The sequence below is a fragment of the Ipomoea triloba genome, chromosome 10 (genome assembly GCF_003576645.1).
Source record: "Ipomoea triloba cultivar NCNSP0323 chromosome 10, ASM357664v1".
NCBI classification, from domain to species: domain Eukaryota; kingdom Viridiplantae; phylum Streptophyta; class Magnoliopsida; order Solanales; family Convolvulaceae; genus Ipomoea; species Ipomoea triloba.
The window spans coordinates 22,636,761-22,650,727 of record NC_044925.1 but is presented as its reverse complement, the minus strand read 5'-3'; the positions used below and the strand labels follow the sequence as shown (position 1 = coordinate 22,650,727).

The 13,967-nt window shown below is 35.8% G+C and overlaps 2 protein-coding genes across 2 annotated transcripts; one reads left to right on the top strand and one right to left on the bottom strand.

The window, feature by feature from the left end:
* Nucleotides 1–1,205: 1,205 nt before the first annotated feature.
* LOC116032775 (30S ribosomal protein S6 alpha, chloroplastic-like) lies at nucleotides 1,206–3,971 on the top strand. The gene is made up of 2 exons (XM_031275488.1): nucleotides 1,206–1,704; nucleotides 3,451–3,971. Exons 1-2 carry the CDS (start codon nucleotides 1,306–1,308, stop codon nucleotides 3,688–3,690), a joined length of 639 nt encoding a protein of 212 aa, XP_031131348.1. The 5' UTR covers nucleotides 1,206–1,305; the 3' UTR covers nucleotides 3,691–3,971.
* A 1,769-nt stretch (nucleotides 3,972–5,740) lies between these two features.
* Nucleotides 5,741–10,384, bottom strand: LOC116032773 (auxin response factor 9-like). The gene is made up of 14 exons (XM_031275486.1): nucleotides 9,874–10,384; nucleotides 9,691–9,800; nucleotides 9,318–9,413; nucleotides 8,853–8,906; nucleotides 8,552–8,704; nucleotides 8,386–8,470; nucleotides 8,195–8,285; nucleotides 7,936–8,100; nucleotides 7,710–7,823; nucleotides 7,556–7,628; nucleotides 7,320–7,473; nucleotides 6,670–7,193; nucleotides 6,371–6,558; nucleotides 5,741–6,291 (listed from the first exon to the last, which is right to left on the bottom strand). Exons 1-14 carry the CDS (start codon nucleotides 9,935–9,937, stop codon nucleotides 6,207–6,209), a joined length of 1,956 nt encoding a protein of 651 aa, XP_031131346.1. The 5' UTR covers nucleotides 9,938–10,384; the 3' UTR covers nucleotides 5,741–6,206.
* Between the last annotated feature and the right edge of the window lie 3,583 nt (nucleotides 10,385–13,967).

Sequence of the window (13,967 nt, the reverse complement as noted above, 5' to 3'; positions counted from 1 at the left end):
TATCCTTATCAATGGGTTATTTTGCGGTTATTGAGGAGTTTTTTTAGGTGTATTTAGGAAAGAGAAAATAAAAGGAAAAAAAAAATAAAAAACATATGAAAATTAAAAAAAAATAATTAATAGAGGCATTGTCAGGCGCGCCTGACGCACCCAACACACGGAGCTTCATTTCTTTTTGTTACTGTTTCAATATCTTCACTTGCAGAGGCTCCAAAATTTTCTCTCACTCTCACTCTCTCCACCATGTCATCAATCACTGTAGCAATAATCAAGAATAATCTGCTGATGGTATTGCTCTAACACAAATCACAGATTCGCAGGCTAATAGCAAGTTAACACTCAACAACAACAAATCAATCATAAATCCATAATGCATCCACCAAGGAAGCAAGATTCAACAACCAAAAAATAAATTACTAAAAAAAAAAAAAATCTTGATAAGCTGCAAAAACACAACGTTTAAGTACCCCTACCAGCCAAAGACCTTATGGTCTAGTGGCATCCGGTGTCTCGGTTAACACTCGCACATGGATGATAGGCGTGGGTTCGAGTTTATGCGGTTGAGAAAGTAGCTATGAATACACAAGTATGTCTACAAAGAATACACAGAACATGTTTAACTACCACCTGGCCTAGAATACTCACAATTCCTTCAAAGAATACACAAAACTCACCCTATACCTTTCCATTCCTTCAAAGAATACACAAAACTCACCCTATACTATTATCATATAATCCAAACAACGAATATTACACACGAATTCATTTATTTTCATCAACACAAAAAAATCGAATATTACATATGAATTCATTTATTTTCATCAACACAAACAAATCAGAAAATACCAATTGCCTGAGAATCCACTAGTGAACTAGATATTTGTTAGTTGTGACTTGTGAGTATTCTCAGATAGTGAAGACGACAATCGCCAGTATGGGCAACTCAAATTATAACTGCCAAAACAATTCAGTTTTGTTTCTCTCTCTTTTTTTTTTTTTTTTTTATAATATTTGAAAGTTAAAGGCCGAAACGGAAAACATGATTTCTAAAAAAACACAGACAGCTAACTACAATGACCAAAAAACGTCGTTTAGGTACGGGGTGCACAATATTTTGTCCACCTTGATTCAGGAAATAAATTGTCTCGAGCTTTCGACTAGAAACGGAGCTTTTGTGGAACGGTGCATTTAAAAAAAAAATGACAGAATTACCTCAGCCCTCCTTATCCAGGCCAACCTCTCATCATCTCCAGCGAGGCAGCGAGCGACCTCTATGCAACAGACACGGTATTGAAGCTCAGCTCAATGATAATGGCGGCTTCTTCAATAATATCCCCAGCTCTCACCTCCACATCTTCCTCCTCTTCCAAACCACCACTAACCCACTCTCCCCCGCCTTTATTCCTCTGCTTCAAGATTTCCCCCACACCCTCAAAGCCTCTGCTTCTCCACACAAGGGGTAAGACTTGTGCGGCGCTGATAGTCAAGGCTCAGACCTTGGAATTTTCGAATTCTTCTTTCTACGAGGACGGTTTGGGAGACGACGACGACCCGCCGAGTATACCCGGGTTGGGCATTTCCGATATTGAAGATAAAGAGGAGCCCCAATGCCCTCCCGGTCTCAGGAAGTACGAGACCATGGCGGTTCTGAGGCCCGATTTGTCCGAAGACGAGCGCCTCACCCTTGTCCAGAAATACGAAGAGGTATGCATTGTCGAAGCTCAATTTTTGTTACCCTAATTCGTGATTACATTTTTATTACTTCGATTTTAAAATAAATAAATCTAGGTAGAAAAAGATTTTTAGCTCCCAATTGATATTTCAATTTCGAAGCTTAGCGTAATTGGGCATCAAAATTGAATCTTTGACATTTCATTGCACCTTTGAAGTTATAACGTATGCAACTAAGTTCAGAAGGTCATTATAGTGTTCAAAAAGTAAAATATATAGAGTAATTTGTAACATGAATGTTTGCATTGTGAATTTGAGAAGCTAAAAATTTGTGCTGACACCATTATTTAACTTTGAGTTCCAGGAGTTCTTGGTATAGTTTGGTAGTAAGCAGTAAGCTATCATCTTTTTGAGGAAGTAGGCGGTGTGTAAATCCTTGATTTCATTGGATCCTTTCACCAACGGTGATGTAGCGTAGCAATTAGCAAATGAAGAATCCTTGATTTCATTGGATCGTTCCACCAACGGTGATGTAGCGTAGCAATTGGCAAATGAAGGGTGGGGATGATTAGTTCATTATGTTACTCCCTACTTTGTGATGTTAGTAGAGAGTGATAAATGTTTGTTTTTGCGAGTTTTCTTACTCTGAGATGATCATAGGTGGTGTGCAGAAGGTTAATAAACATAAGGAAAGGTTTCTCGAGTGAATTGTTTCATTTAGCCAATTTATCATTTTTAAAGCTGATCATTATTTTTAACTAGTGTTTTGGTGTCTGACTCTTTTAATTTCCTAGCCCAACGGTTTCTGGAATTGGCCTTAATAGCGAATGAAGATGTAATAGAAGATTTTGAAAAAATGCTGGTTTATTAGGTGGCCGTGCAATAAATGTTAAACTATGTATCCTCAATATGGTTTTTGTAAATCGTACCTAGTGTAATATCAGAATCCTTGGTTATTGTATCATGGGAAAAATATGCATTTTCCCCTCAATTGTTCATTGCTAGCCTAGCCGTTTTAGTTCCTAATTTTTTTACCATTGCAATATATACTCCTAACTCTTCAAAAAAGTTACAGTTTTAACCCTAGAGCAACAAAACTATTAAACTCTATTAAAATTTTACTTAGTACATTAGTATTTTAAAATTTTATTACATTCATTCTTTATAACTTTTTCAGTTTTGGCATTTCATCCGCAAATTAGAGAATTGACAACCTTCTTTCCTAAATTTTTCCTCTTCAATTGTGGTACATCGTCCATATTTTCTCTACACGAACCTGTTAAAATCAAGTTTTTTATTTTACGAATTAGATATCAAGACTAAAGAAGATTATAATTAAAGAAGAAACATTAAAAAGCACTAAATTACCTGTGTACAAAGTAAAATTTGAATAGAGTTTAATAGTTTTGTTGCTCCAGGAGTTAAAACTGCAATTTTTTTTGAAATAGTTAGGGGTGTATATTGCAATGATAAAAAGTTAAGGGACTAAAACGATTAGCAAGGAACAATTGAGGGACTACAAATGCATTTTTCCCTAGTATCATACTATCATTGTTGAAGTTAAAACTTATATGTTTGTGAGTTTGTCAAAACCTAGAATCTGATTAGCGATTTTAGTTCATCATCCATTTTCCATATGATATAAATATAAATCTTCCTTCATATGCGTGTGATTTTACGGTTTTACCATGCCCATGGACCTTTTCTAATTCTGGTGCCTCTGAGGCCATTTCAATTATGCTTACTATAAGGGTCCCTTTCCTGTTTTAATCTGTGCAGTTGCTTGTTACTGGTGGTGGTATGTATGTGGAGGTGTTCAACAAAGGGATTATTCCGCTTTCGTACAACATTAGGAAGAAAAACAAAGCGGGAGAGACCAACATATACATGGACGGGATCTACCTTTTATTCACCTATTTTACCAAACCTGAATCCATGGCTGCCCTCGAGACTGCAATGAAGACAGATGATGATGTTATCCGGTCGTCAAGTTTCAAGGTTAGGAAAAGGAAGTATTGATTTGTCTCAACCCTCATCTGTGATTTGTGAAGATGTACAAGACTGTCACGTAAGGTAGAGGTATGTCTCTGATCTTTGCTGAATGTTGACGTGAAATTACAGAAATGAAAACATAGATTTTTCTCAGTCTATCTAGCTGGTGATATATAGCTGCTGTAATATCACGCTACTTGTTTACAGTATAATACTTTTTTTTCCCAGTGCTTTTGTCGTTGGTCTACAGTTTGTGTCGATAACCCCTTGAAATTGTTAGCCTAATAATGTGCTGTGTTGATGTCTGAGATTATGAGATGTAATGTGCACACCAATTGCTCTTGCTGAAATGAGAGTGGTTTTGGTTGGCATCCTTCATCACTTCTCAACATTATGGTTTCTTAAATTGGAAAATAATTTAACACTGCAAGAGCAGTTATGGTCTTATAGATAGAGATTTCAATCCTAGCCCGAAACCAATGGTCTGACCCGATAAGCCCAATGACCCGAACGGGCAGCCCGAAATTTAGTGTGCTAGCTTGAATGCTTGATAGCCCAAGCCACTTAAGGCTATTCTTTATTTCACAAGAGATGTGGAACAAAATATATAGAGAATTTATTTGTAAGCTCCTCTTTAGTAATTTTTATTAAATTTGTAAATAGAATTTTAATAAATTTTATTACTCCGTACAAAATAAAATATTTTGTATGAAAATAAATAATAATAAAAATCTTATTTTAATTATTACATTATAGTATAAATATTCATTTTCAGTTAGAATTTAAAAATGGAGTTTTGTATTGATTGAATGATGTATAAGTTTATACGGAGTATTTATTAGTGTAAATGCGCTAGTTTATCAAAACTGAAATTTCATAATGTTAATTTGAAAATGTCAAAAATTTTAGTTGAACCCGTCCGATAAACTCGAAACTCGATAGGGCTGGAGCTTGGAGGGCCTAGTCGGAGGAACGGGGGAAGTTTTGGAGCTTTTTCTACCTATGATTGCTACTGACAGAACAAGGATAAGAAAGCAAAGCTGAAGAAGTTTTGGAGTTCTTCCTTCCCCAATTATCATTAATTCAAATCACAAAATGCCTTATGAAAGACATCTAAATCCTAAGCTTAAAAATACTAAAAGGAGCAAACAGTTATAAACGGTAACGAGCATGAAAATAGGAAAAATATAACAATTAGAAATTTAGAAAACTAATATAAATAGCTTATGAAGCTGGCTTATGAGCTGCCCTGCTGCGTCGTTGGTATGTCTTTCCAATGAATGCATGCATCAGTTCGTGTGTTAATGTTTTTGGAAATCTTGTTCATGTTTGTTTTTTAATTGTTCATTACTTCATTAGTGTTCATTAATGTTTATGAATAAGCTTATGAACATGTTCAGTTGTTTGGTCAATTAACTATGTTCGTGAACAACTAAGCAACTTTGTTTACAAACAATAAGCAAATAAACACCTGTACTGGCGGTACAGGTTCATGGTCATAATTTGTTCGTAAACAAGAAATAGTCCATGTTCACGAACAATAACCAAACAAACAACATAACTATATAAATAATACAAATAAGTTCAAAAGTAACATCTAATATCAAAGTACAACAAAGAAAAATCCTATTTGTGAACATCTTAAAATGAACACTAAACGAGCATGTTTATGAACAATGAACGACCTTGTTCACGATCTCTTAGCAATTGAGCATACAAATGTTCAGACTATGTTCGTTTATTAAACAAGCTCTGGAATTTGTTTATTTATATTTATTTACCTTAATAAACGAACACTTAGTGAATATGAATACAAATAGTTTACCGAAAGCTGTGTTTGCTTACACCTCTACTAATGACTATTGCTTTTCACTTTCATTTGAAACCATGGTGAGAAATGCCTTAGATTTTGGTTAGGAGTTATAGTCATAGGAGGATAGGTAATTCCTTGATAAATCTTAGGAATTACCAATCCTCTTGGGTGATAAAATCCTGAATAACTGAAGCATTGCATTCAGGAATTAGGGTGCATGTCAATCCTAAACCTGACCAAATCCTGAGAACAAGAAACAAGAAATTGCAAAAATGCATATAATCTTGGCTACTGTCATTCCAAACATTTCCAGTTCCAGTTCCAGTTACAAACTGTTTGCAGATACCCACCAAAACCACAAAACATATATACAGGAAAACACAATTACTTCTCATCAGATATCAACAGATTCCACTGGTTTCCCTGCACTAGTTACTAATACTAAATAAGTTCTGCAGTGACTAAAATGATGTCTATTTCTTAGCTGTTATGAAAACTTAGCCCCCCGTCTAGCAAGAATAAGCTTTGATCACTACTCTGATTTTCCCATTAATTTCGGTCTTGATGGCATACAATGAAAATCTCCTTCCCAAGCCGGCCTACAAGAAAAATGTTCTACAAACTCCCCGCCAAATGTGTTTATTTACCATGGGGGAGAGAGCAAATAAGAGAATAACCTAAGGAAACTGACATCAAAAGTTGTATTTTTCATTATCTATGTTCACCCTGATCACATAGCTTCTATGCCAGCACTCATTTTCTTCACATCAGCACTGGAACAGATAAGAATCTTTCTGACCACACTACAGAATTCTCTGCAAAAACAATATGATGCTTTTGTAAAATGATTCGATATTAGATTAAGAAAGAAAGAAAGAAAAGAGAGAAACTCACAGCCATGGGTGATCGCCCATAAGCATCATGTCCCCCTCATTATCTGTAAAGACAATTTCCCATTTCTTCCTCGGGTGAAGCTCTCCCTGGATTTCAAACATCTCTTCGAGTTCAGCTATAAGTTCATCGTATCCCTTTAGGGCTGTCAAGTCCACTGCACGACCCACTGCCACGCCTTGCATTTGAACCTTAAAGGGTTTCCATACGACAGGCAGAAAGTTTGAGTGTCGTCATTTCCTTTTAGAAACAGTTCATGCTCATTAAAAATAAACCTTATTGCTTTCAGCTTTTATACATACCTTGATGCGACTTCTAGTGGAGTAACTGGGCTTGTTTTTACCCTCCTTTGCTCGGCCAAGTGATTGTTCTTGCTTCAAATCCTTGGAATGTACAGAATTGTCGGGCTTTTGCCCCAAATCACCACTGCATGCTATCCTTGGACTCTCGGGGACTAAGACCACCGAGGTACTTTTCAAGTCAATACCGAACAATCTACAAGTTGAGGCAGTACCCAACTGTAGTTTATCATTCTGTTCTCCACTCCGTGGGGGCACATGGCTCGAATAAACAGACCGAGCAGAAGCTGCTTTACTATCTTCAGTTTCATCAGCATACACGCTCAAAGAAGCTTTAACATGAGAAGGCCAGACAGCCTCGGTATGAGTATGACTCCTTGTAGAGCAGCTGCGGCTGCCATTGAGGAGTGAACCACTCGCATCTGATTGTGTAGTAAGCTGAGAAAACAGGCGGTCAGCGCTTTGTCCTTGAGTAGTAGTACCATTCGGTTGGGTTATATCAGATGATGCTTTTGACGACAAAGGTTCTAGCAAAGACAACGAGGGTTGAAACTGTCACAAAAGCTGAAAATTCGAGAAATTCCCTGGCAATCCTGGCATACAGATTGTGTGCATAAAGCTAACAGATGGGGAAAGAGAGGGGCTTGCCTTACCCAAAACAGTAGGTTTAATATGTAGGCGAGGCCTTTTGTTCTTCATCGCCACAGGTTGAGCGAGACTTGGTGGGATTAATTGCACGAGAGGCTCAATCTCCCACGGAGAAACCCTTTCAGGTTTAGTAACGGGCGAGGGCTCATCCCATTGAACCTGGAAAAGAGGGGAGAAAAGAAAGTAAGAAACTAATACATGGCTCTATAAACATAAAGAAACAATGAATACTAATCTCAACCTTCAATGATCTCCAGTCAGAGTCTTCCCACTGTGTGGAGATATCTTCAACCCCAACTATGGTTCCCAGAAATCTGAATGAAAAGGCGAGAGGATAAAGAACTATCAAAAAGGGAGAACTTGCAATAAAACCGCTCTTATAGTTTTCCTCTAACCTTCTGTCAGGCGAATCCTCTACTTCAAACCGCATCTTGAATCTCATGCCTACTGAAAATCCGCGATTAATGGCTTCTTCGTATCTGTTCAAGCCTATTATGAACTGGCTTGTTCTAAAAATATCGCCAACGATACACAAAGTGTAAGAGCATATGGAACCAAAAGAGTTGACATAAAGTCATGAGAAGTTAAGAACCGAGACATATATATATATATATATCAAACCTCGGCTTGTAGTAGACAACAAACAGAGTTTGAGTTGTAACAGCGTGAGACGCTGTTGCAAGCACTCCTAGATGCATGCTTTGACTAGAAATAACCGACGGTGGCATGGAGCTCTGTTGCCTAGCCAGACGCCTAACCCCAACTCGAAGTTCCCCATTTTCTCCTCTAGAAGCATTATGCAAAAAATCAATAAGAACACGAAAGAATTATTGCAAGAATTGAAGAGAGGCGAGAGCGAGATGGAAGCATAAACACATACCTCAAGACCACGAAAGAATCTCCTGCAACTAATCTCTTCGATGAGACAAAGGTACTCCATCCAGTTGTGAGCAAATGTCTTCGAGGTCGCCCTGCTTGTTCAAGAATTCAATAAATGATCACCACCTCTCGGTTCTTTCATGGTGGTTGAAGCATAAGTGCAAAAGTGATGTTAGTCTAAGAGACAATTACCTCTATATATATGCTTAAAGTGCCAGTTGACACCATGAAGATCCTTGGCTACCAAATCCTGACTCGGAGTCTCCTGACTCATGTCCTGAACAAACAACAATGGGCTCGAAACAAGTAAAGAATCAATGTGCTATACATACTTTAACAGCAGAGCACGAAAGCCTACCAGGGGAGGAAGGCATTCAGTAGCATGTCTCCTTAGAACAGAAAACCCGCCATGAGGGCTTGTATCTGATGCAGTTAGAACTTTGCAGAACGAGTGAATTTTGGGGCTTGGAGGCTCAGGAGGGCATGGATTCGGATTAGTTGCCTTCATTTGCTACAATAATCCAACCATACATATAAGTTTCCACAGAAAGGAGGACAATATAAAGCAACTTCATAGCTAAAAGTATAAAACACTTTCAACAAGTAGGAGAATATAGCTAGAATGAATCAGCAAAACGCCAAAAGTAAATTATTCTTACCTCTTCCGGCATCAAAGTAATTTGGGCATAAACCTCATCAGTGTCTCGTTCAGCCTACAAACAAGAAGTCATGAACAATCTCCCAAACTGTTAGCTAAACAATTCAGATGCTCACACGGGCAGTTCAGTTGGTTCTTGGGTAATAGATTGTGAGCTAGATATAAGATCGAGCCATGACAATCACAGTGTGGGTGGACACCTTGTGGCACTAGGTCTTCCCACCTAATGGACAGTCACCGTGATTTACCCCTCCACTATCTGTAGAGTTCGGGTGTGGGGGCTCTGGGTTGAGGGAATTTTTCCTTTGTAGGCAAGTTAAACAATTCAGATTCACACAAGATTGATATATCTTCAGCCAAATGTGACTTTGAAGCATTTCCCAAGAAACCAAACAGAACCATGAACTTTGAAATACAGGGGAAAGAGAACATTGAAACATATAAACTTTGAAGAACAATAAGGTACCAGAAGGTGAATGTTTAAAACACGGCAAAGGATCTTCGACTGCAGAGGAAACATTGATATCCTCTGATCCATCTCTTGATTGGTCGATGCCTCCAACTACCAAACAAGGAGTTATCAAAACAAGGGATCCAAATATCCAATACATTACAATTTCCAGAAATAGTAAAATACTCATATCAGGGAACCCAATAATTGAACAATGCTAAACTCTTTAGTACAAAGAAAGCACCAAAATTTAGCAGCCAGATTCACCGGAAAAGGAATGAAAATGCTAAATCCAAAATCAAACAGTATCAATCCTAAAATACAAAGTCAAGAAAACAACTTTATGCAACTATTTCAAACACAAAAGGTGAAGATAAAAAAATCTTACTTGTTCCATGTGACCTTGTGGAAAATAGTAAACCCATTCATCAGGTCTAGGAACATCCACCAATGGACCCGCGCAGAGCTTCCATAGTTCATCATACAGATCATCCTTCCCTGAAGAAAATACCCAGAAACTATTAAAACATTTTTCATCCCAACCAAAAAAAAAAAACAAAAAGACCTTCACCTGAGGGATTGCCATTTTGTCGCAGAGAAGAGAAAGAAGAAGAGGTTCTATCCACCATCATCATTAAAACAGAAAAAAAAATGTTTTTATTTGAAAATTCAACAAATACCCAGAAATTCTCAACCCGAATTCACCGCAGACTTAGCATTTATTCAATTCAATGGCACGATTAATCTAGTAATTACAAACAACCCGACAAATATCAAGAAGAACCCTCAGCGAAAGATGCAAACTTTTCCCTCAAAATTTTTGACCCTTTGCTCCTCCTTTACGTTACGACAGGCTTTCAGCTCAGCAAAGCTTGGCTGAAGCAGCAGCTTATTATAAAAAAAAAAAAAAAAAATCAATGGAGAAGGGGAAAAAGAGAGAACGAAGAAGCCGCAAACGTTACAGAATCCCAAAAACAGCTTATTATACGCCTCGATTTGTTGCTTTCTCACTGAGAACGTGGTTGTCTGCTTTTTTCACTGTAGTAGTAGTAGTAGTGTAGGGTGTAGTACTCTCTCCTGTGATGTTTTTGCGCAGGTGGGTGGGAGTGGTTGTAACTTGTAACTAACCATGGTTAAACTTTAACCATGCCGTGTTGTTGTTGTTAAGATGGGGACACTCTTGACGCCAAAGTAGACAAACTTTTGCTAACGCCGTTAACGCTACTCGCATCTGTCCTTTGATTTGTCAACAGCCTTTACATATGTATAGAATAGGAATCAAATGCCAAGGCTTACCCGACAAAAAATAGGATGAGATTTCAACTATTGATTAAATTTAGATTAATTGTCTAAAATGAGTGAAATTTAAAAGGAAAAATACGGGACTATTTGGTAAATTTATGTAAGTCTATGTATATATTTTTTTACTTCGAGTGCTAGTGCATAATTTTTTTTGAGTGTATAGCATATTTTTACTTGCACACGACCATTAAATTGAATTGAGTTCTAGGATATGATGAAATTCACATCAAAATTGAAGGAGAATGGGATGGGAATGATCACACAACAGTAGAATTGAAGGAGAATGGGCTGATAATGATCGTGCTGAGATTGAAGCTTACGTAGAATTTTAATTTTAGATGTCCAGATCAACGGCTTAGATCTCACCTTATTTTTTATGTGACCCATACACACACACATATGGGGCAAGATCTAGTGCAACTACGGTTTCTTGTGCGATTATGCGATTTTGCACCACTATGTATGCACAATACACTACCACGTGCTAAAAAATGCACCAGGGTGTGGTGCATTTACAAATGCAGCACTTAGTTTGTAAACACACTGGTACATTTCTGAACACGTGGTGATATAAATGTGCACGACCACACAGGAAAGCAGTAGCCGCAACATATAATTTTTGACAATAATTCTTTCCATTGGTGTTATTCTTGTCATTTGTGTTTTGATTTTGTCAGAATTTTTTTTTTAAAATTAAGATAAACGATCAAATAGGTCCTAAACTTTATATATAAAAAAATCACTTAGACCATAAACTTTTAAAAGATACAATTAACACATTAACGTATCATTTTCGTACATCTCAATGCTCAAAAACTGAATAGTGGTATGTAATAGTCAGTCATTAATGTTATGGCTAACTTCGGAAACCAAAATCGGCGATCAATGAATAATCGCCAGTAACCTCCTTTGGGGAAGAAGTTGAACAACAAGTCACATTTTTCAATGACGAAGACAATTGATGACTGATTGTTGGTTGTTAGTTGTAGTATCCATAGCTAGTTGATGAGACCTTAATGACTAACTATTACGGAGTACATGTTACTAATCAATTTTTTGCTTCTATGCACAAAAATGACATATTAATGTGTTAATTTATAATTTTTAAAAGTTTAATGGTCTAATTGGCTTTTTATATAAAGTTCAAAATTTTATTTGACTATTTTTCTTAAAAATTTATAATTTCACTTTTCAATCTAATTGATATACAGCACATCAATACATTTAAAAAAAATGGAAGTAAAAATTAAAGATTATGTGTAATATTACATTATTACTTTACAATTTTTTTTTTGACAACAAACACGCTCAACTTTATAGGTAATTATCGTAATTACTGATATTATGTAAAAGATTATAAGAATAAATTAAATAGCTATAATTAACAGATTTGTAAATTTGATGGTTAGTGTTTTATTTAAGTTTTATACTTTCTAGAAATTATTGATCGTCTTTTATTTTTAAATATTAATATTATTTTAAAATTGAAAATTACGAAATGGCACATAAAACATCCTAAAGACAAAAAGAAAAAAAAAAGGAATATCCTAATTCCTAAATATTGGAACCTCATATACCTAATCCTAACGTTAACGGAGCAGAAGAGGTTGTCGTTAGGGTGACGGGTACCCGTTTTTATTGGCTGTCTGTTACGCGGCAGGCAACAGGGTTGGCTCACGTAAATCCGGCAAAGAATTTAATTATTATTTTTTTTTTTTTTGCATTTTCTTCCCTTACGAGGTTTTAGTGTTTTTTCCAGAAATAACTATTTCTATATTAATAATTATCTTTTGGTGAGATTTTTAATGACTCTTCAGAAGTGGTACTACTATTCTGACCTGCCGGTGATTGCCACGTTCCTCTTTCTTACAATCACAGCCATACAACTTGTTTCCAATTGTGTCATCATTTGCGTGGGCTCTAGCCAAGCACGTGACATCTGAGACCTGCTAACCTAAAGTACAACACTTCCCTTCAACATTTTTTTTTATTTAATCATAAATTTTTTTGGATCAATAAATTAGAATTACTGCACATTAAAAAAGAAAATATTACTCGTGAATTCTCATTTTTTTACTCTCATTTTTCCTCTCTCACAAATTCTTGATGTAGACACTTATTTGGGACTCACATGATAGAAATATCCCATCATTGTTTGTCACATCATGAAGTAAAGTGAAGGAATAGAATTTGAGAGTACATGTAGTAGAATTCCATTAAAAACGTATCTAGTAAATGGATGCTTTTAATTTTAGGTACATTTTAGTTTATAAATAGATTGGGAGTTTTAAGGTTTTAGGGGCATGATATTTCAAAAAAAAAAAAAAAAAGGTTTCAGGCATGATTATCAATGACTCAAATAATAAATTGACATTGTGGAATAAAAATATTATTTTATATTAGTATGCATTTTATTATTACTTATTAATCAATAATCTTGATTATTTGTTGATTAATAATGGTGGTTATATGGTTACTCATTGAAAACAATTATTAATCTTCATTGTTTTGATTCATACTTCATTAGATAAATTCTTCAATTTTGAGATTGATTAATGTATGATAATTTTAAGAAAATTTAGGTAAAACTGAGTTTGGATTTGAAAACTTGGAAGATCTTTCAAAACGATAGATCTTGGAGTATCATTAATAGATATTTTCAAAAGATATTGATAATAAAATTTTGCCTAGACTAAATCAACAAATCCTTTCATGCATGCAAGTTTACTAGACAAGTCTACTGATAAACTAGTACTCCCTAGTTGTTTGTATTCTTTCTGTATTGTGCAAATGAATATCTAGTATTCTTTTAATGAACCTATTTTGGGTTCATTTGTATTATATTGTAGTTAATGACGCACATTCAGTGTTAAAAATGGCGCACCTTTAGTGTTACAAAGACGCACCTTAACTGATAAAATCACGCATCTTAAGTGTTAAAATGGCGCACCTTAAGTTTATAACTAACGCACCTTAAATGTTTAAATGGCACACCTTAAGTGTTAAAAGGACGCACCTTAAGCTTTGAAAAGATGCACCTTAAGCGTTAGAATGACGCACCTTAAGTTCTCAAGTGTATAACTGAAGCACCTTATGTGTGAAATGGCGCACCTTAAGTATTAAAATTAATGACGCACCTTAAGCACATAAAATATGCACCTTAAGTTTCAACAATATGCAAAATTATCAAAATGCCACTGCATTTTTTTAAAAAAATGCTTGTTCATCCTGAACGTTGATTTTGGCAAGATAGATTAACGGCTATCATTCACCCGCATGTTTCACCTGGACACCTCCTTCGCATTTGATCTCTATTTATATATATATATATATATATATATATATATATATATATATATATAT